Source organism: Rhinopithecus roxellana, chromosome 18 (genome assembly GCF_007565055.1).
Source record: "Rhinopithecus roxellana isolate Shanxi Qingling chromosome 18, ASM756505v1, whole genome shotgun sequence".
NCBI lineage: Eukaryota > Metazoa > Chordata > Mammalia > Primates > Cercopithecidae > Rhinopithecus > Rhinopithecus roxellana.
The window spans coordinates 62,268,375-62,289,628 of record NC_044566.1 but is presented as its reverse complement, the minus strand read 5'-3'; the positions used below and the strand labels follow the sequence as shown (position 1 = coordinate 62,289,628).

The 21,254-nt window shown below is 38.0% G+C and overlaps 1 protein-coding gene across 5 annotated transcripts in view; it reads right to left on the bottom strand.

Moving 5' to 3' along the window:
• Nucleotides 1–21,254, bottom strand: part of KATNAL1 (katanin catalytic subunit A1 like 1) — an 89,877-nt gene that overhangs the window by 6,489 nt on the left and 62,134 nt on the right. For 4 of the 5 annotated variants that reach the window (XR_004054666.1, XM_010367086.2, XM_010367087.2 and 1 more), the window contains exons 7-9: nt 13,210–13,368; nt 12,368–12,494; nt 9,331–9,465 (exon numbers count right to left, since the gene is read on the bottom strand). Coding sequence is in view for 4 of the 5 variants with exons in the window: in XM_010367086.2 (XP_010365388.1) it covers nt 9,331–9,465; nt 12,368–12,494; nt 13,210–13,368 (421 nt within the window). In the remaining variant the exon portion in view is untranslated. Of the gene's footprint in view, nt 1–3,017; nt 3,306–9,330; nt 9,466–12,367; nt 12,495–13,209; nt 13,369–21,254 lie in introns of those variants that run through there. The other variant, XM_030922090.1, reaches the window with a different exon arrangement.

Sequence of the window (21,254 nt, the reverse complement as noted above, 5' to 3'; positions counted from 1 at the left end):
GCAAGCTCAAAGCCTAGGACTGCACTGAAATGAGTAAGAAAAGACATTTCTTTCCTTTCTTTTTTTCTTTTTTTTGCTTTCTTTGAAATGGAGTTTCACTCTTGGTGCCCACGCTGGAATGTAATGGTGCCATCTCGGCTCACTGCAACCTCCACCTCCTGGGTTCAAGTGATTCTCCTGCCTCAGCCTCCCGAGTAGCTGGGATTACAGGCATGTGCCACCACACCCAGCTAATTTTGTATTTTCAGTAGAGACGGGGTTTCTCCATGTTGGTCAGGCTGGTCTCAAACTCCCAACCTCAGGTGATCCACCTGCCTCGGCCTCCTAAAGTGCTAGGATTACAGGCGTGAGCCACCGCGCCCGGCCAAGAAAAGCCATTTCATGTTAACTGAGTCAGCAGCTCCTTCCTCAAGCTAGCACAGCTCTATGCAATCAAGAGGAAATGTTTACCTCACAACTTCTCCCTCAGGAGAAAAAGAGAAAAGTGGAATGTACATCCAGCATTCCAGCTTTTCAGTGGACTGCCCAAGGGACTGGTTTCTGTCTTGCCACACTTGCAGCAGGCACAAAGAGAGAACTCAGCAAGTTGTTGCAACACTAGCAACTTGTAATACAGTAGACAAAAGCCAACACAGCTCCATGTGGTTGGGAGAAAGCAACCAGCTTGTGGCTCCTTACTTGGGAGGGAAAGAGAAGAGTGGAATATGTGTCTAATGTTTCAGTTTTTCAGAGGACTTCCCAAGGGACTGATTTCTATTTCACCTGACTTGAAGGACTGATGGAACTGGGAGACCCTTGGAGACCCGGGGGCCACAAAGAACAAAAGAGAGTTAAGAGATTTGTTGCATTCCAGAAAGCTACAATACCAAAGATAGATAACAGAAGGAGCAAGAGAGACTACAAGCTCCTGAAAAAGAAATCAGAAAACCTCTCTAATTGGGAAATTACATGCACAAGCCCAGAGAGGCAACAGCCCCACAAAAGGTTTGAGAGATCTTGGAATCTCCAGCCAGGATGATTGGTGAAGGTCTTCCTCTGTACAAAGTGAGTTCATAAAGATCAAAAGGGCTGCCTGTTCTTTCAAATGCACAAATCACAACAAAAAACAAGGCACGTGTTACAGAGAAACATGTACCAATAAAGGGAAAAAATTAATTTTTAGTAATCAATCCTAAAAAACAAAGATCTAAGAATTATCTGACAAAAAATTCAATATAATCATCTTAAAGAACCTCAGCACTATACACGATAACCCAGAAAAACAACTAAATGTAATCAAGAGAACAATGCATGAGCAAAATAAGAATTTAACAGACAGAAGCTATATAAAGAACCAAAAAGATATTATGGAGCTAAAATATACAGTAACTGAACTGAAACATTCACTAAAGAGGATCAACAGCAGTCTTGATCAAGCAGAACACTTAGTGAACCCAAAGACAGGTCATTTGAAATAATCAAGTCAGAAACAAAAAAAGAAAAAGAATGAAGAAAAGTGAAGAAAGCCTAAGGGACTTAGATACCATAAAATAGATCAATATACATACTATGGAAGCTCCAGAAGGAATTGAGTGAGAAACAAAGAACTTATTTGAAGAAATAATAGCGAAAAACTTCCTAAATGCGAAGATATTGCAGGTTTGGTTGCAGACCACCACAATAAAGTGAGTCACACAAATTTCTTGGTTTCCCAATGCATAGAAAAGCTATATTTACACTATACTGTAGTCTATTAAGTGTACAATAGCATTACATCTACAAAATGGATATCTTAATGTAAAAATACTTTATTGCTAAAAAAAAAAAAAGCTAACAATCATCTCTGCCTTCAGCAAGTTGTAATATTTTGGCTCGTGGATGGTCTTGCCTCAATGTCGATGTATGCTGATGAATTAGGGTGGTGGCTGCTGAAGGTTGGGGTGGCAGTATCCACTTCTTAAATAAGAAAACAGTCAAGTCTGCTGTATCAGTTGTCTCTTCCCTGCATGAAAGATTTCTCTGTAGCATGCAATGCAGTCTGATAGCATTTTACCCATAACAGCACTTATTTTGAAATTGGAGTTGATTCTCTTCAAATCTGCTGCTGTTTTATCAACTAAGTTTATAAAATATTCTAAATTATTTGTTGTTATTTTAACAATGTTCACAGCATCTTCACGGGAGATTCTACCTCAAGAAGTATTTTCTTTGTTCATCTGTAAGAAGCAACCCCTTGTCTGTTCAAGTTTTATCATGAGATTGCAGCAATCCAGTCCCAACTACAAGTACCACTTCTAATGCTAGTTATCTTGCTTTTCCATTACATCTGTGGTGACGTCCTCCACCCAAAGTCTTGAACCCCTCAAGGTCATTCATGAGGGTTGGAATTAACTTCTTCCAAATTCCTGTTAAGACTGATGTTTTGACATCCTCGCATGAATCAAAAATGTTCTTAATGGCATCTAGAATGATGATTCTTTTCTAGAAGGTTTGCAATTTACTTTACCCAGATTTATCAGACAAATCACCATCTATGGCAACCATAACTTTACGAAATGTATTCCTTAAAAGTAGGACTTAAAAGTCAAAATGATTCCTTGATCCATGGGCTGCAGAATGAATGTTGTGTAAGCAGGCATGAAAACAACATGAATTTCCTTATATATCTCCATCAAAGAGATATATCCCAGGTGCATTGTCAGTAAGCAGTAGCATTTCAAAAGGAATCTTAGCTAGTTCTTCTGGATAACTTGCTACAGCTTCTGTGTCAGTACTTGCTGCTTTACCTTGAACTTTTATGTTATGGAGATGGCTTCTTTCTTTAAACCTCATGAAACAACCTCTGAGATTCCAATTGTTTTTTCTTGCAGCTTCCTCATCTCTCTCAACTTTTATAGAATTGAAGAGTTGGGGCTTGCTCTGGATTAGGCTGTGGCTTAAGGAAATGTTGTGGCTGGTTTGATCTTCTATCCAGATCACTCTATCCATATCAGCAATAAGGCTGTTTCACTTTCTTATCATTCATGTATTTACTGGAGTAACACTTTTAATTTCCTTCAAGAACTCTTCCTTTTCATTCATAACTTGGCTGTTTGGCATAAGAGGTCTAGCTTTGGTGTATCTCAGCTTTCATCATGCTTTCCTCACTAAGCTTATTCGTGTCTAGCTTCTGATTTCACATAATGTCTTCCTTTACATGGAAAGGAAGATGTAATTCTTCCTTCACTTGAGTTGCATCTTCCTTTTCACTTGAACACTTAGAGACCACTGTAGAGTTCTTAACTGGCTTAATTCCAGTATTGTTGTGTCTGAGGGTATGGGGAGGCCTGAGGAAAGGAAGAGTCATAAAACACACATTTATCAATTAAGTTTGCCATCTTATGTGGGCATAGTTTGTGGTACCCCAAAACAATTACAACACTAACATTAAAGATCACTGATCACAGATCACTGTAACAGATAAATAATAATGAAAAGTCTGAAATATTGTGAGAATTTCGAAAATGTGACAGAGACACAAAGTGAGCACATGCTGTTGAAAACATGGCCCTCACAGACCTGCTTAATTCAGGGTTGTCACAAACCTTCCATTTGTGAAAAACACGGTATCTGCAAAGTGCAATAAAGAGGAGCATAATACAACAAGGTATGCCCGTATAAGAAAAGAAATGAACAAATTCATGAGGCTTAAAAGGACTCCAAGTAGGATGACCTAAGGAAGACCATAGAAACACATAATCAAATTGTCAAAATTCAAAGACAGAATCATGAAAGCAACAAAAGAAAAGTTATTTGTCATCTATAAGGGAACACTCATAAAATATCAACATATTTCTTAGCAGAAACATCACAAGTCAGAAAGGAGTGACATTATATATTCAAAGTACTAAAAGAAAAATCTGCCAACCAGGAATACTATTTTGGCAAAACTGCTCTTCAAAAATGAAGGTGAAATAAATGAAGGAGACCTTTCTAGATCAACAAAAACTTAGGGAGTTTATCACGAATAGACCTGCCTTGCAAAAATTGCTGAATGGAGTCCTTCGAATTGAAACAAAAGGATACTAGACTGCAACACAAAAGCAAATGAAAATATAAAGTTCTCTAATAAAGGTATATATAAGATAGGTACAGAATCCTGTAGTACTATAACGGTGGTGGTATATAAATCACTTTTGATTTAGGTATACAATTTAAAAGATAAAAGCACATACAACTATATAAAATTATGCATACTGTAATTGCTAGAACAACTACTAAAATAAATATAGTCAGGAACAGCTAAAAATCCACTAATGGCATTAAAATGAACAGTAAAAACAGTCAATTAGCCCAAAAGAAATTAGCAAGGGGGGTACAGAGAAACAAACAGTACAAATAGCAAGATGGCAGACTTAAACACAGTTATATCACTAATTACATTAAATTTAAATGGACTAAATACTTCTATTAAAAAGCAGAGACAGCCAGGCACAGTGGCTCATGCCCATAATCTCAGCACTTTGGGAGGCCAAGGTGAGCAAATCACCTGACCTCAGGAGTTCAAGACCAGCCTGGACAACATGGCAAAACCCTGTCTCTACTACAAATAGAAAAAAATTAGGCATGGTGGCACATGCCTGTAGTCTCAGCTACTTGGGAGGCTGAGGCAGGAGAATCGCTTGAACCTGGGAGGCAGAGGTTGCAGTAAGCTGAGATCGCACCACTACACTCCCACCTGGGCAATGGAGTGAGGCTCCAACTCAAACAAACAAACAAAAAAAGAGAGATAGACTGGACAAACAGCAAGGCTCAATTATATGCTGTCTATAAAAACTGCACTGTAAATATAGACAGGTTAGGGTAAAAATTAAAGATGAAAAGCATATTAGCACACCAACAATAGGAAAAGAAAGACAGTGAGGCTAAATTAATAGCAGTCAAAGCAGAAACCAAGTCAAAGTGTATTCTCAGAGATAGAGAGGCATTTCATAGTGGTAATAGGTCCAAGAAGATATAACAATGATAATTTATTTATTAACAACAGAACATCAAAACACATGAAGCAAAACATAACGCAGAAACTGAAAGAACTAAAGGGAAAAATGAACAAGTTCCCAGTCACAGATGAAGATTTCCATAAGCCACTCTCAGTAACTGATAGAAAAACTAGATTAAAAAGTCAGCAAGGATCTTATCACTGGAATAATACTATCACACCAACTTCATCCAGCTGACATTTACAGAATGTTATAACAAGCTCAGAATAAACAATCTATTCAATTGGATCTGGAGCATTCACCAAGATAGACTATAGGCTGAAGGGCAAATCTCAAGAAGTTTAAAAATTGACATCATTCAGAGTATGTTCCTGACTGCAATGGAATTAAATTAAAAATCAACAAAAAGATATCTAGAAAATACCCCAGTTATTTGGCTCCCAAACCAATTTAAATGCTAAATAACTCAAGGACCAAAGAAAGGGGGAAAACAGGAAAATTAGAAAATAGTTCTAACTTAATAGAAAAAAATGATATAGCAAAATTTGGGAGATAAAAGCAAAGCAGTACTTAATGAGAAATTTATAGCTTTAAAATGTACACATTAAAAAAAGAAAAAAAGGCCAGGTGCAGTGGCTCACATGTGCAATCCCAGTGCTATCGGGAGGATTGCTTGAGGCCAGGAGTTTGAGACCAGCCTGGGAAACACAGCAAGCCTCTGTCTCTACAAAAAATAAAAATAAAAAAAATGAGCCAGGCACAGTGGCATGTGTTTGCAGTCCCTACTCAAGAGGCTGAGGTGGGAGGATCTGTTGATTCCAAAAGTTTGAGGCTGCAGTGAGCTACTATCAAGCCACTGCACTCCAGCCTGGGTAACAGAGCAAGATTCTGTCTCTTAAAAAAAAAAGTGGGGCCGGGCTCGGTGGCTCAAGCCTGTAATCCCAGCACTTTGGGAGGCCGAGACGGGTGGATCACGAGGTCAGGAGTTCGAGACCATCCTGGCTAACACGGTGAAACCCCGTCTCTACTAAAAAATACAAAAAGCTAGCCGGGCGAGGTGGCGGGCGCCTGTAGTCCCAGCTACTCGGGAGGCTGAGGCAGGAGAATGGCGTAAACCCGGGAGGCGGAGCTTGCAGTGAGCTGAGATCCGGCCACTGCACTCCAGTCCGGGTGACAGAGCGAGACTCCGTCTCAAAAAAAAAAAAAAAAAAAAAAAAAAAAAAAAAAAAAGTGGGAGAGGGCTGTCCCTAAAATCAATAATCTTAGTTTCTAACTTCAGAATGAAAAAATTATACTCAAAGTATAAAGCAAAAAAAAATTGTTTTAAAGAGAGAATCACTGAAATAGAAAATAGAAAATTAACAAAGCAAAAATTTGGTTCTTCGAAAAGATTAACAATATTGATAAATCTCAACCAAAAATTATGAAGAACAATAGAGACAAATCACTAACATTAGGAATGAAAAATGAGCCATCACTATAGATCCTATGGCCAAAAAAAGGAAAATAAGGTGTGTAGATTTGTATTATGCCAACTTAAGTGAAGCTGGAATTTCATTTCCCAGAATTCTCTTTATTGCATAGTTCTGGGTTATTGTGGACCACATGAGTTATGTCTGAGATGTGAAAGGCAAAAATGAATCATCTCAGAAAGCTGGCACATACTGTCACTTATTTCTTGGTTCTCCATTCTCCTTGTTAGTGTGGGGCAGCACTTGTACCTTCAGCTCTTTGTAGTTTCTGCCACATTTCTTCCTTCAGCTTTATTTTTTTGAGATGGAGTCTCGCTCTGTCACCCAGGCTGGAGTGCAGTGGCGCGATCTCAGCTCACTGCAAGCTCCGCCTCCCGGGTTCACGCCATTCTTCTGCCTCAGCCTCCCGAGTATCTGGGACTACAGGTGCCCGCCACCACGCCCAGCTAATTTTTTATATTTTTAGTAGAGACGGGGTTTCACTGTGTTAGCCAAGATGGTCTCGATCTCCTGACCATGTGATCCGCCCACCTCAGCCTCCCATCGTGCTGGAATTACAGGCATGAGCCACCACGTCCGGCCCCTTCAGCTTTCTTGACTCTTGAACCAGGTATACATTTAGCTGGCTTCTTCTGTCGGAAAGCCCATTCATCAAGGTTAGGAGTCTCAGTGGAAAAAAAAAAGAGTTCAACACAGATTTCAATGTATCCTCATGGACTCCACCTCCACAGGTAGAGTTTGTCCTTACTTCTACCACTTCACATTCATCATCTCTTCCTAAGTGCCCTCCTATTGACTTCAAGTTCCAGAACCAGACATGAAATCCACCATCTCCCATAACTATTTAATCAGCTTCCACATTCACATTAGGTCAAATTCAAAACAATCTGACAACTTACAAAAAATAGACAAATTCTTTGAAAGACACAAGTTACCAAAGCTTGCTCAAGAAAAAAACAAATAACTTAGATAACCATGTGTATGGATTTAAAAAACGATGGAACAGAATAGTATTCAGAAATAGACCCACACATACACAACAAAATAATTTTCAATGAAGGTGCCGAAGTAATTCAATGAAAAAAGAAAACTTTCAGTAAGTGATGCTACAACTGTATATATGAAAAATCTACACACACACACACACACACACACACACATACAAATTCATGCAAGAGGAATCACAGACATAAATACAGTTTCCAAAAGAAAACAGGAGAAAAACTTTGCAGCTTTGGGACAGATAAGATTTCTTAAGACACTAAAAGTACTATTCATTTAAAAAAATTGTCAACAGGACTTCATCAAAATTTAAAATGTCTACTTATTAAGAGACACCATAAAGAAAATCAAAAGGCAAACCACAAACTGGAAGAAAATATTCACAATGCACAGATCTAATAACATAAAAAGCATTAATACAGCAACAAATAATCCAATTAAAAACTGGGAAAAAGAAATGACACTACACAAAAAGTATACCATGACCATAAAAAGTACATAAAAAGGTACTCTATGTAAGTCATCAGAGAAATACCAATTAAAATCATGAGATAGCATTTCATACTTACTAGAATGACTGAAATTAAAATACTGACAACACCACATGTCGGCAAGGATACGGAAGTATTTGAATTCCTATTTGTTGATGATGGAATACAAAATGATACAACCATTCTGAAAAATAATTTGGGTATTTCCTATAAAAGCTAAACATATGCCTACCCTATGACCCATCCTTTCTTTTCTTATATTATCCAAAAGAATTGAAAACATTCATCCATAAAAAAGATGTGTACAAGAAAGTTTACAGCTTTATTCATAATAGCCAAAAAACGAGAAATAACTTAAATACCAATCAAAAGGAGAATAAAGAAATTGTGGTATAATCAAACCAGGAATAAGCTGCTGATACATGTGATCACATGGATGAACATCAAGTGAAAGGAGCCAGACACAGTGAGTACATGCTGTTACGATTCCATTTATATGAAGTTTAACAAGAGAAAGAACTAATCTATGGTGATAAAAATCACGTACAGTGAATGCCTATTGGAGGGTTAGCTGGTGGGAGCACACAGGAACTTTATAGGATGATGGAAATGCCTTACATCTTGATTAGGGTATTGATTAAACAGAAGGACTGATTTGTACTCTTTCAAATTATATACTTAAGTACATTTCATTCTATGCACACTTTACCTCAAAAGAAAAAGAAAAAATTCATGTACGGAAATTTCAGCATTCATTAACAGGATGAAATTATATTTTCCAGGCCAGGTATGGTGGTTCACACCTGTAATCCCAGCACTTTGTGAGGCCGAGACAGGAAATCATTTGAGGCCAGGAGTTCGAGACCATCCTAGAAAACATGGCAAAACCCTGTCTCTACTAAAAACACAAAAATTAGCTGGGTGTGGTGGCACACACCTGTAATCCCAGCTATTCGGAAGGCTAAGGCACAAGAACCACTCGAACTTAGGAGGCGGAGGTTGCAGTGACCTCAGATCACGCCACTGCACTCCAGCCTGGGCAACAGAGTAAGACTCTGTCTCAAAAATAAAAAAATAAAAATACACACACACACACACACACACACACACACACTCACTCCAAAACAGCATATTTTGAAAAAGATTTTAAAAAACCTTCAAGTTTAAAAGTGTAAACTTAAAAGTGCTACCATATTTATTAACATGAATATTGTTCCAAATTTAAGAATTTCTCTGAAATGTAAGAAATTTCAATAGAGTACTGTGGCCTGTGTTCACATCTACTACAAACTAGTTTTGTGATGCTATAAACTTCTTTAAGCAGAATGGCCATGGAAAAAAAGATTCAGACACATGGGAAAGGTAACAGAAAGTAACAGAAAGCTCAAAATAGAGAAGGCATCATACCTGTTGGGAGAGGTATATATATCCTTTTTTCTAACCTTCTTCGCAAGGCTTCATCAATGTCCCACGGGAAATTAGTAGCAGCCAATACCATAACCATTTTGGAAGGATCATCATTTTCTAAAGCTCCTCCAACTCCTACACACAGTGAGGGAGGAAAAGATAGTGTTTTCCTTACAACCCTTTATTCTTTCATTCAGTTAACATTTCTGTTAGCCAAAGTGGCAGAATCAATGATGAAGAAGACAGTGTAGTCCTGACCTCTGTGTGCTGGCAAAACCAGACTCATCAACAGATAACTACAAAACAAAGAAGTAGAAGAATTCACATAACCTAGTGTGGGATTTTTTTTGTGTAACCCACTGCAGGACTTTAATCCAATAAAAATATCCATTTTTCTGTAAGAAAATGAATGTATATTTTCCTGAAAAGAAAAGGCATGGGAGATTAGGCTCTGTTTTATTCCTCTTATTTCCTTGAAATCACAAATTTCCACAAAAATTTTACTTTAGTTTTTAGTCTGTTTTCTCAAGAAGTGAAAACAGAGGGTTCACATTTACTTAATATTCTAGCATGCAATTACAATTCTGAAAGACAGGTTATAGTTCCATGATGTTGTCCTTTAAACTTTTAAATGACTTGTAAAAAATAAACAAGACATTTAAGAATGAACCCAGTAATCACGGATAAAAATAACCAAACCAACTACATATACATACGCAGTGTCTCCTTTTTAGAATAAAAATTCTAGAATAAAAAATTTCAGGTCACACAACAGAAACTCTAGAAAATATGTAGTGAAAAATAAAAGATAAAAAACCCATAAACTTTACTGATAAGACTTTCTAGTCTGGCATAATAAAGTACTAGTGGATTTAAAGCAAACTAGTTCAATATAGTTATTTTTTAAAAAAACAAGGTCTGGTTCCGTTGTTCGGGCTGGAGTGCTCTGGCATGATGTTGGCTCACTGAAACTTATAATATTTTCTTATTACTAAACTCCAATCATTATGACAAAGAATCACGCTGTCCAACTAATAATCAACAATAATCACAAATATCCTTCAATGAAATTCAGCTGACTAAATTTGTATTCAGTAATTTCCTTTTCCAATTTTAAACACCTAATGTTTTCCCCTATACCCCACCTCAAAAATAAAACGCACTCATTCCTTTCTCTCATATTTTAGCAAAAGTTAAAATGGTAAACTCATTGAGGGTAGGGTCTCATAGTACGTTATAAGTATTCAGTAAGTATCCACAGTTGAGGAATAACCATGACTGTTTTGAAACAATACAACTTGGATATTACTGGTGTTTTGTTGTTGTTATGAGACACGTTCTTGCTCTGTTGCCCAGGCTAGAGTGCTATTGCACAATTACAGCTCACTGTGGCCTCAAACTCCTGCGCTCAAGCTATCCTCCCACCTTAGCCTCCTGAGTAGCTGGGACTACAGGCACATGCCACCACACCTAGCTACTTTCTAAAGTTGTTGCTTCAAGTCTTGCTATGTTAACCAGGTTGGTTTTGAACTCCTGGCCTCAAGTGATCCTCCCACTTCAGTCTCCCAAAGTGCTGGGACTACAGGCATGAGCCACTGCACTCAGTCCCTCACCCTGGATATTTTTAAACATATTTTATCTGTTCTAATGTTTTGCTTGAACAGCCCCTTGTCTACCACACAACTAACTACCAGCGTAACTTATCTCTAAACAGCAGCTCTGAGCCCATAACCCTCTTCCTTCTATGGCTCCTCAGGGCCTTTTTTCTCTGTCTGGATAACTCCTACCAACGCTTCAAAGTCCAACTCGGCTATCTGTTTCCAAGACTCCCCTTGAGTCTTGGTGGTGCCTCTCCTATGTTTCCACTGCACCCAGACTTTACTTCTACCCCAGAATGTACCACAATGTATTATACTCATCTGATCAGTTGCCTGCTTCTCATCCAGATCAGTGGTTCTCACACTGTGTGATCTCAGGACCCTTTTATACTCTTAAAAATTACTGAGGCTGCATGCAGTGGCTCATGTCTATAATCCTAGCACTTAGAGAGGCTGAGTCCAGAGGATCACCTCAGCTCAAGAGTACAACTACAGCCTGGGAAACATGGCAAGACCCTGTCTTTACAAAAAAATAAAACTTAACCAGATGTGGTGGCATGGGCCTGTGGTCCCAGCTACTTAGGAGGCTGAGGCAGGAGGACTGCTTGAGCCCAGGAGGTCGAGGCTGCAGCGAGCTGTGTTCACACCACTGTACTCCAGCCTAGGCAACAGAGCAAGACTCTGAATCTTAAAAAAAAAAATAATAATAAATTATTGAGAACCCCAAACAGCTTTTTTGTGTGTGGAGTGTATCTATCAATATCTTTAAAACTTAAAATAGATGGTGCATGGGGAAATTGTAAGAAAAAAAAGAAAATCCCTAAAATTGAAATTTAAAAATATTAGTTCACTTAAAAAATGATAAATTCATTACTTGTTTACACATTTTAATGAAAAGTATGTTTTCCAAAATATTAAAAAAAGAGGGGCTTTTATTTTTACATTTTTGCAAATCTCTTTAATGTCTAACTAGAGAAAAGCTGGATTCTCATATCTGCTTCTGCTTTCTACCTTTTATGATACCCTACATCTTACAGCCTCTAGAAAACTCTACTGTACACTTGTGAGAGAATGAGAGTGAAAAAGAAAAGGCAAACAATGACTTGATATTCCTATGAAAATAGTTTTGACCTTGCAGATTCTTTAAAGGGTCTCAAGGATCCCTAGGACTCTAGATCATACCTCTAGAACCTTTGCTCCAAATAGTAAGCTCCTTGAAGGCCATAGTAGCCTTTTTCTTTGTAACCTCGGAACCTGAAATGGTGCATGATCTCTAATAAGTATGCAAGCAATGCTTTCTGAGTGCATGAACAAATGAACAAACGGGTGAATGAACAAATAATTAAACTTAGGTTGCCTTCTAATCCAGCCATTGATTATGAGTTTACACAAAATATTGAAAAATAAGAGTTTCGAAACAATAATTAAATATCAATTACCATCCATCTGAATGAGCAGTTCAGACTTGACCCTGCGACTTGCCTCATGTTCATCAGAGGTTCCTCTTCGACTGCAGATAGAATCTATCTCATCAATGAAGATCGTGGTAGGGGCATAAAATCTAGCCTTTATGAAAATATTTTAAAGAAATCATTTAATAATCTCAAAACAATCGGAGTAGTTACAAAAACCTTTTAAAACAATGGCAAAACAGAGCAGAAACTTCTCACTGTTTTAATGCCATTACCTGGTTATGGCAAAGGCTAAATCAATCATTCCCATGAGAAAAAAGAAATTTCTAAAAATAAAGGTTATATGGCTGGTGAAGTTGGGTGATAGATACATAGGGGTTCACTGTACTATGCTTTCTACATTCATGTCTGAAAATTCCCATAATGAAAAATTTTTCAAAAATAAGTCAATCTCAATCCTCAAATATACATTCTTAAGTTACTGCAAATCCCATATGAAAAGGAATAAACTTTAATGACAGGTCAGGCTCTGATTTTTAAAATACATATTAAAATATTCTTCTCTTCCATCAGCTTACTAGAGATGCAGAAATACTAGTCAACCCACACACACCACCAAAGTCTCTTCTTCCACCCTCAGTGGACAGGGTGCCAAAAGGCCTTGTTGTACCTTAAAGAAAAAGATACACTGAACATACACCAACTACCCCACAAAACTCATCATCCCATTTCTCGTCAGTGTGTCAAGAACTACTAAAATAGAACTACACTGCCCTTTTCAAAAAAGATTCCAGGTGGACAGAACTGATTTATGCGAGCATCATAGGCCTACACACACTACTTTGAAATCTGAATTTATCGTCACTCACCATCTCAAACAACAGACGAACTAACTTCTCAGATTCACCTCTATATTTAGATGTCAGCGTAGAAGAGGAAACGTTGAAGAATGTTGTACCACATTCAGTGGCAACAGCTTTAGCAAGCATAGTTTTACCAGTGCCTGGGGGTCCAACCATCAGTACACCCTGACATTTCAAAAGATGAATTAAATGATTTATCAGATTAAAAAAGTTTTATAAATTATCATCAGCTATTAATGTACATTAAGATTTTTCCATCTTTTCCATCTTTTAATGAAAAGATAAACTCAAAATTACCACAGTAAAATCATGATGTATTTAGCAAGAGTATCATTTTATAGCTAGAAAAAAATGAAGAAATTTCACAAAATGTCTCAAGTCAGAGGTAGTCAGAGATAATCTAACAAAAAGCCTAGACAACAAACAGTTTTCTCATATATTTAGATAGAATCTCAGTTTCCTGAACCTGGCATATGATATATATATATAAAATACTGAGCACTGCTTAAAAGCAACTGTTCTGTTTACACATATTAAAAATAAGACATTTTCTATCACATGTGGCAGAATTACACATTCCTTACCCTCTATAAGAGACAGAACCTATCTTCCACAGTGCATTTATAATATACAGCTTTCAGTAAAAAATAAAGACCCATTTATGAGTTAATAAGGTAACAGTAAAAAATCCAGTGGTGATTCAAACATAATCAAATTAGCAAGATTTGTATCATTTTAAAGTGTTAAGACAGTTTATATAAAACAGTGATAGTGATGAAAGAGCCAGTAAATGCAGAATAAAAACCAAACTTTAGTTACTTCTTAGTTTTGAAAACAAACATAAAAGTATTCTATAAAAACAAATCAGTGAAGAATAAAAATTATTCAAGGAAACCAATCCTCTAGTCTTAAAAAACTAATGGGTTCTTAAATAATTATTTTCTTCCAGTACTTTTAATAGAGTTTAAATACATAGCTCACACTAAATTTTTGTGCGTAATATTTGGTGATTCCTTAAGAGGAATTCTGATCCAATTGCTACTTTGGTTTGACAAGCTTCTGGGGATTTAAGCTTTGAAAACTATGTGTATGTCAAAGTTCCATAAACTCCAAATTCAGAAACTGTCCAAATGCTTTTCTAGCTATAGAATTTTGATACACAGATCAACCAGGAATCACTAAGATTTGAAACATTAGTTTTACAAAAATATTTTTTTGTTTTGTTAGGGAACTCTCAACTTTGCATGAGGTTGAGATTTTAAAAACCATGAAAACGACCAATTGATGCTATAGGCGTAGCCAGAGCAAAGTTCTTATTTCTGCGATGTCTTTTTCCATTCTCTCTGAGAGGGCCATCCTGTAATGCCATTAATGTGGCCACCTCCTATAGGAGTTCATTTCTAACATTAGCATCTGTTCATAGCTACTGTATGATATTTATAAACTTCACCTTCTCATGACATTACTCCTTTAATTAATTTCTCTCTTTCCTGTATCTCTTTGTCTACTGGCTCTTTCCCCTTGGTATATAAATACACTTTAATCTGTCACCTTACAAAAAGCCCTTAAGGAAAGAACAGTCTCTTCAATAAATGTTGCTGGAAAAACTGGATAACCATACACAGAAGAATGAAACTAGATGCCGATCTCTCACCATATACAAAAATCAAAATGGATTAAAGACCATATACGAAAATCAAATCAAAACAGGTTAAAAACCTGAAACTATGAAACTACTAGAAGAAAACACTGGGGAAATGCTACAGGACATCAGTCCAGGCAGATTTTTTGTGTAAGACCTCAAAAGCACAGGCAACCAAAGCAAAAACAGATAAACAGATTATATAAAACTAAAAAGCTTCTGCACAGCAAAGGAAACAACAAAGAGACACTCCCACAATGGGAGAAAATATTTGCAAAATATCCATCTGACAAGGGATTAGTAACCAGAACACATAAGCAGCTCAAGCAACTCAACAGCAAAAAGACAAATAATCCAATTTTAAAATGGGCAAAAGGTCTGAATAGACATTTCTCAAAAGACATACAGATGTCCAATAGATATAAAATGCTCAACATCACTCATCATTAGAGAAATTCAAGTCAAAACCAAAATGAGATCATCTCACTCCAATTAAAATGGCTTTCACCAAAAAGATAGCTCATAATAGATGATGGTGAGGATATGGAAAAAGGGGAATGCTCCTATACTGTTGGTGGGAGCCACTGTGGAAAACTGTGTGGAGGTTCCTCAAAAAACTAAAAGTAGATCTACCATATGATCCAGCAATTCCACTACTGGGTATACATCCAAAAAAAGAAAAAAAAAAGGGAATCAATATATCGAAGAGTTATTTGCACTCCTGTTTATCACAGCACTGTTCACAACAGCCAAAATATGAAATCAACCTAAGTGCCCAACAATGGATGAATGGAGAAAGAAAATGTGGTATATATATAAAATGGAATACTATTCAGCCATAAAAAAATAAAATCTTGTCATTTATAGCAACATGGATGGAGGTGGAAGTCATTGTGTTAAGTGAAATACACCAAGCACAAAAAGACACATATCACATGTTTTCATTCATTTGTGGGAGCTAAAATAGCATCCATAAAGACAGAATAGACTGATGGTTACCAGAGGCTGGGAAGGGTAGGGGTCAAGGGGGAATTAAGAGAGGCTGATTAATGAGTACAACTTGATAACTCAGTAGTGTGACCATAGTTTACAATAGTCTATTGTATATTTCAAAATAACTAGAAGAGAATAATTTAATAATTTGAATGTTCTTAGCATGAAGACAAATGTTAAAGGTGGTGGATATCCCATTTACACTGATTGGATCTTTACAAATTATGTGAATGTATTATCACATGAACCCCAAAAGTATGTACATTTATTATGTATCAATTCAAAAACACAAATGTTTTAAAAAGATAGATACAATTGACACCAAAAAATACAAAAAATCCTTCACTTGACTCTACAAATCCTCTAGCTACTATTAACCTCTCCTTCCTCTCACAGCCGACCTTCAATGGTTTATGCTATTTCTTCTTCATAAGCTACAACATGACTTTAGTCTTCACCAATTCACTAAAAATACTTCATTTACTAACCTAATGACCACTCTTCAGTCGGGCCTCCCTGACTTCTTTCTGGCCTTTGACACTGCTGATACATGGTATTAATCCCCCTCTTCTCGAAACCCTGACACTGCCCTTTTCCTGACACCTCTGCTCTCTGGCTACGTTCACCACCTCAGATCTCCTCTTTCCTCTGCCCTTTACATCCCCAAAGCAATTCTAAACCTTTCCCTTTAAAAACTCCTGAACAAACTCATCCACACCCATATCACCAACCAACCTTTCTATCTCACAATTTTACACTCACACTCTATCTGAAGCTCCCGGCCTCTATTATGAATTAGCTGCTGAGTATTTACTGAAACACATTTTGTTTCTATTTAAGCCTGCTCCTTTCTCTATTTCCAATATCAGTTCCCTGCACCCTGTATAATAAAGAATTTAGCTGGCCTTTGTCCCCAGTCCCTGGAAAATAGCCTCTAAAACCTTGGAAATACCCTAGTGACAGGATTATTTTTGTTATCACAACAGGCCCTGAAATTTTATGCTAATGAGGTGACTCATGGTGGGCCCTATATAGTTAACACCAACAAGACAACTCAGAATGGGGGGTGACCATGCCAGGAAAACCAACCATGTGATTAGAGAGCTGGGGCTTTGAGCCATGTGATATCAACTCAACCTTTGGGGAGAGGAAGAGAACAAGAGATTAAGAACCACGGGCAATGATTCAATTGATCACGTGAGCTTCCCTAATTGGCAATACTCTATGTATTTCTCTTAGTCCATTTGTGTTGTTACAAAGAAATACCTGAGGCTGGGTAATTTTAAAGAAAAAAAGGTTTATTTGGCTCACAGTTCTGCAGGCTGCACAGGAAGCATGGTGCCTGCACCCGTTCAGTTTCTAGTGATGGCCTCATGCTGCTTCCACTTACAGAGAAAGGTGAAAGGGAGCCAGCAGCATGCAGAACTTACATGGCAAGAGCAGAAGCAAGAGAGAGGGGCAACAGCCACTTCTCATGAGAATGAACAGAGTGAGGACATGCTCATTACCACGAGGTCGGCACCAAGCCATTCATGAGGGATCTGCCCCCATGGCCCAAACTCCTCCCATTAGGCACCACCTCCCAACACCACCACATCAAGAATCAAATTTCAACATGAGATTTGGTGGGACAAATAACCAAACCACATCCAAACTATAGCAGTACTATCACACGTCCATGTGATGCCATCATCTCCCTATTGTCACACTTCCAGGAGAGTAAAGCATCCTGACTCCAGGAAGAGAGGGCGAAAGAAGCGTCACCTTGCGCATCCTTCTAGACCTCGCCCTGTAAGTTTCTCCTTTTGGCTGGTTCCGATTTACATCCTTTGGCTATAATAACAATATCATTGTAAGTACAGCTGCTCCCTGAACGACTCAGGGGTTGGGGCACCAGTCCCCTATACAGTCAAAAATCTGCATATAATTTTTGATTCCCAAAAAAACATAACAATGAATAGCCTATTGTTGACTTGAAGTCTTGCTGATAACAAAAACTGTAAACACATATTTTGTATATGTATTGTATATTGTATTCTTACAATAAACCTAGAAAAAAAAATTATTAAGAAAATTATGAGAAAAATATATTTATTATTCATTAAATGGAAGTGTGTCACCTTAAAGGTCTTCAGCTTGGATAGGCTAAGGAGGAGGAGGAAAAGGAGGGGTTGGCCTTGTTGTCTCTGGGGTGGCAGAGGGAGAAGAAAAGCCATGTGTAAGGGGATCCACGATGTTCATGACTATGTTGTCCTGGGCTGGACTGTAAGGCCTCCCTAAGTTCTGTGAGTTGTTCTAGAGAATTATCAAACCTGAGAGGGTAGTGGGAACCCCTGAATTTGTAGCCAGCTGGTTGTAAGAGTGACCTAGGGATCCCCAGGTTTGCAGCTAGTGTCTGAAGTGAGGGCAGTCTTGCAGAAAACTGTGCTCTCAACCTGTGAAGTTTGGCCCAACTCTACGTAGGTCATGTCAGAAGTCATTCAATTCAAGCCTGGAATCTGGGAGTCATACAACTTGTCTCTCTCCCACATCCCTGTAAACAATGAGTCACTTATACCTTCTAAACATCTCTCACAAATCCATTGATTTTTCACTAATCAAAAAGCCCATGCCTTTCTACAGCTATCTGTCCTCATTGTTTGGCTAGATTATTTCAACAGCCTCCTCATGAGATTACTTTTTCATGTCCATCTATGTCCATCCCCAACCTATCCTCCATACTGCTACAGAAAAGATATCTTCCTACACTTGCAAATACTCTTCTACTAAAAACTCTTCAATGGCTCACTGACATCTTTAGCATGGCATTGCAGGGCTCTTTGTGAGAAGCAGGTCACACCAACCACTCCAGCAGTGTCTTTTGTTACTATGTCCCATATAAACACTCTATACTTCCAGCCACACTGAACTACAGAAGATTCCTCACATATACTATGTTCTCTTACACTTTTCATGTGTTTGTACATGATATCCACTCTGCCTTAGAGCCTTTCTTCATCACATCTACCTGTTTAACTTCTATTCATCTTTCAAGTCTCAGCTCAGAGTCACCTGCTCTGGGAGGCCATCCCTGATATTATTCTCCACAGCAGACTAAGTCCCTCTTCCTCTCTCCTGCCATAGCAGTGAGTTCATTACTCTTTCAGACACTAATCACACTGTCCTCAACAAATACTGCACTTAACACATGGCCTCCATTAAATACACGCTTATTCACCCAAAGACCATGAGCTTCTTGGGGGCTATTATTATTCACTCATTTTGGTATCCTCCGCACTTAGCCTATCACGTGACACAAGGTAAATACTCAATAAATATGTATTTCCCCAGTGTAAATGTATCCAATGCTTACTAAGTACTAGGCCCTGAGGAAAAAAAATTGAATTTGTCAGGAATCACACATAAATCCTCAAGAGACTTTTAATCTATTAGAAAATATAGATAAATTATGATGCAGTCTGAGAAGTGCTAAGATAGGCTGGATGATAAATGGATAGATGACTAGAGTCTCAATGTAAGAGTGATTCAAGCATATGTTTATACACTTCAGCCACTGAAAATACAGTAGTCTATTTCTTGGGCATCTCCTTATTTTCTAAGTATAATTTTAAATGTTGCCTTTATAAAAAATCATATAACCTGATCTTAAAACTTGTAAAGAAGGACCTCGCTATTATTCTGTTACAGAAAAGTTCATCCCAGAGATATGTATTTTTGAAAAGGCACTTAATATCTCCGTCTTTTACCTCTCTCACAAGCTTCAGCCCTGTATTTCTTTTTTTTTTTTTTTTTTTTTGAGACGGAGTCTTGCTCTGTCACCCAGGCTGGAGTGTAGTGGCGTGATCTCGGCTCACTGCAAGCTCCACCTCCTGGGTTCACACCATTCTCCTGCCTCAGCCTCCCGAGTAGCTGGGACTATAGGCGCCCGCCACCACATCCGGCTAATTTTTTATTTTTAGTAGAGACGGGGTTTCACTGTGTTAGCCAGGATGGTCTCGATCTCCTGACCTCGTGATCCGCCTGCCTCAGCCTCCCAAAGTGCTGGAATTACAGGCATGAGCCACCGCACCCAGCCAGCCCTGTATTTCTAACTTGGTGCATTTCCACGTTAATATTATACCAAAATTTAAAACTCAAAAATAATTCCATATCTTTTTCCCCAGAAGCACCCCCTGCTCCTACTGAACTTTCAACATCAAGAACAATAAACCAGCGTCTTTCTCCTTCCTGAGCTCCATATTTATGTTATCATCACTATTCTGCCACAGGCAAAACCCAATTATCTTTGCCCCTGCCTTCTTCTTGACATATATATTACATCCAAAAGGTTACCAACTTCCTTCAGTAAGTATCACTAGCATCCGTCCTTCCATTCCTAATTCATAATCACCATCCCGATTCAGGCTCTTTGAATTTTAAGCCTAAACTACTGCCAATCACTTCTGCACATGCTCTTTGCCTCCCATCTTTCTGTGTTCCTTGCAACCAGATTGTTTTTTCCAACTCACCAGTTTAATTATGCTACCTACCTGCTCAAAGAGGTCTCCCAAACATCTATAGAAAAAGAATCGAACTCCTGGGAAATACAATCTGGCCTCAACCTACCTTCCCATTGGAATCTTCCCCTAATTTATTTTTTCAACCTTTACGTAATTCTACGGCCTCATTAACTCATTTTAACCTCACTATATCCTATAACTATTATTATTCCCATTTTATAGATAAGGAAACTGAGGCATGGAGAAGTTCCATAACTTGCTCAAGATCAGAGAATAAGTGGAAATGGTAAGAATTCGTATGCACCCAGTCTGGATCCAGGATCTGTGCCCCTTACCAATATTCTATGCTGCCTTCCTTACAAAACTTCAACGCATCTATTCCCAAACACACTTACACTTTCTCACTATATTCCACTGCTCACGTCATTCATCCCCCTCAAGTTCCTACATCTCCAAAATGTCTCCTCCAACATAGTGAAATCCTCACAACCTTACAAATTGCAGCTTGAATCCCACCTCCTCAAGCATAACGCCTTCTCTAATCATGTCATGTTTGTGCTTTGCTGAGCTTTCCAAGTACATGTGGACTGTACCACCCATTAGGCTCTGCTAGTGCCTAACAATGAAAGCTATCTGTAACTGCCCAACTCTCTATTTAGAATGTCTCACAGCTCAGGGACTATGTCTCGAAAAACAAGGAACCTTACAAATAACAGGGCTAAGTAAGTGCCTGAAGGATAAAGGAATGGTATCACACAATGCAGAAGAAAGTGTGCTGTGGGAAAGGCACATATAAACATAAGAAGCTGAGACACATTGAATTTTAAATTTTCTAAAGGTCTATTATGGTTGTCACAACCTATTTGGACTTCAATTTTCTAGTCTGTCAAATAATGCGGATTTAAGATGATCTCAAA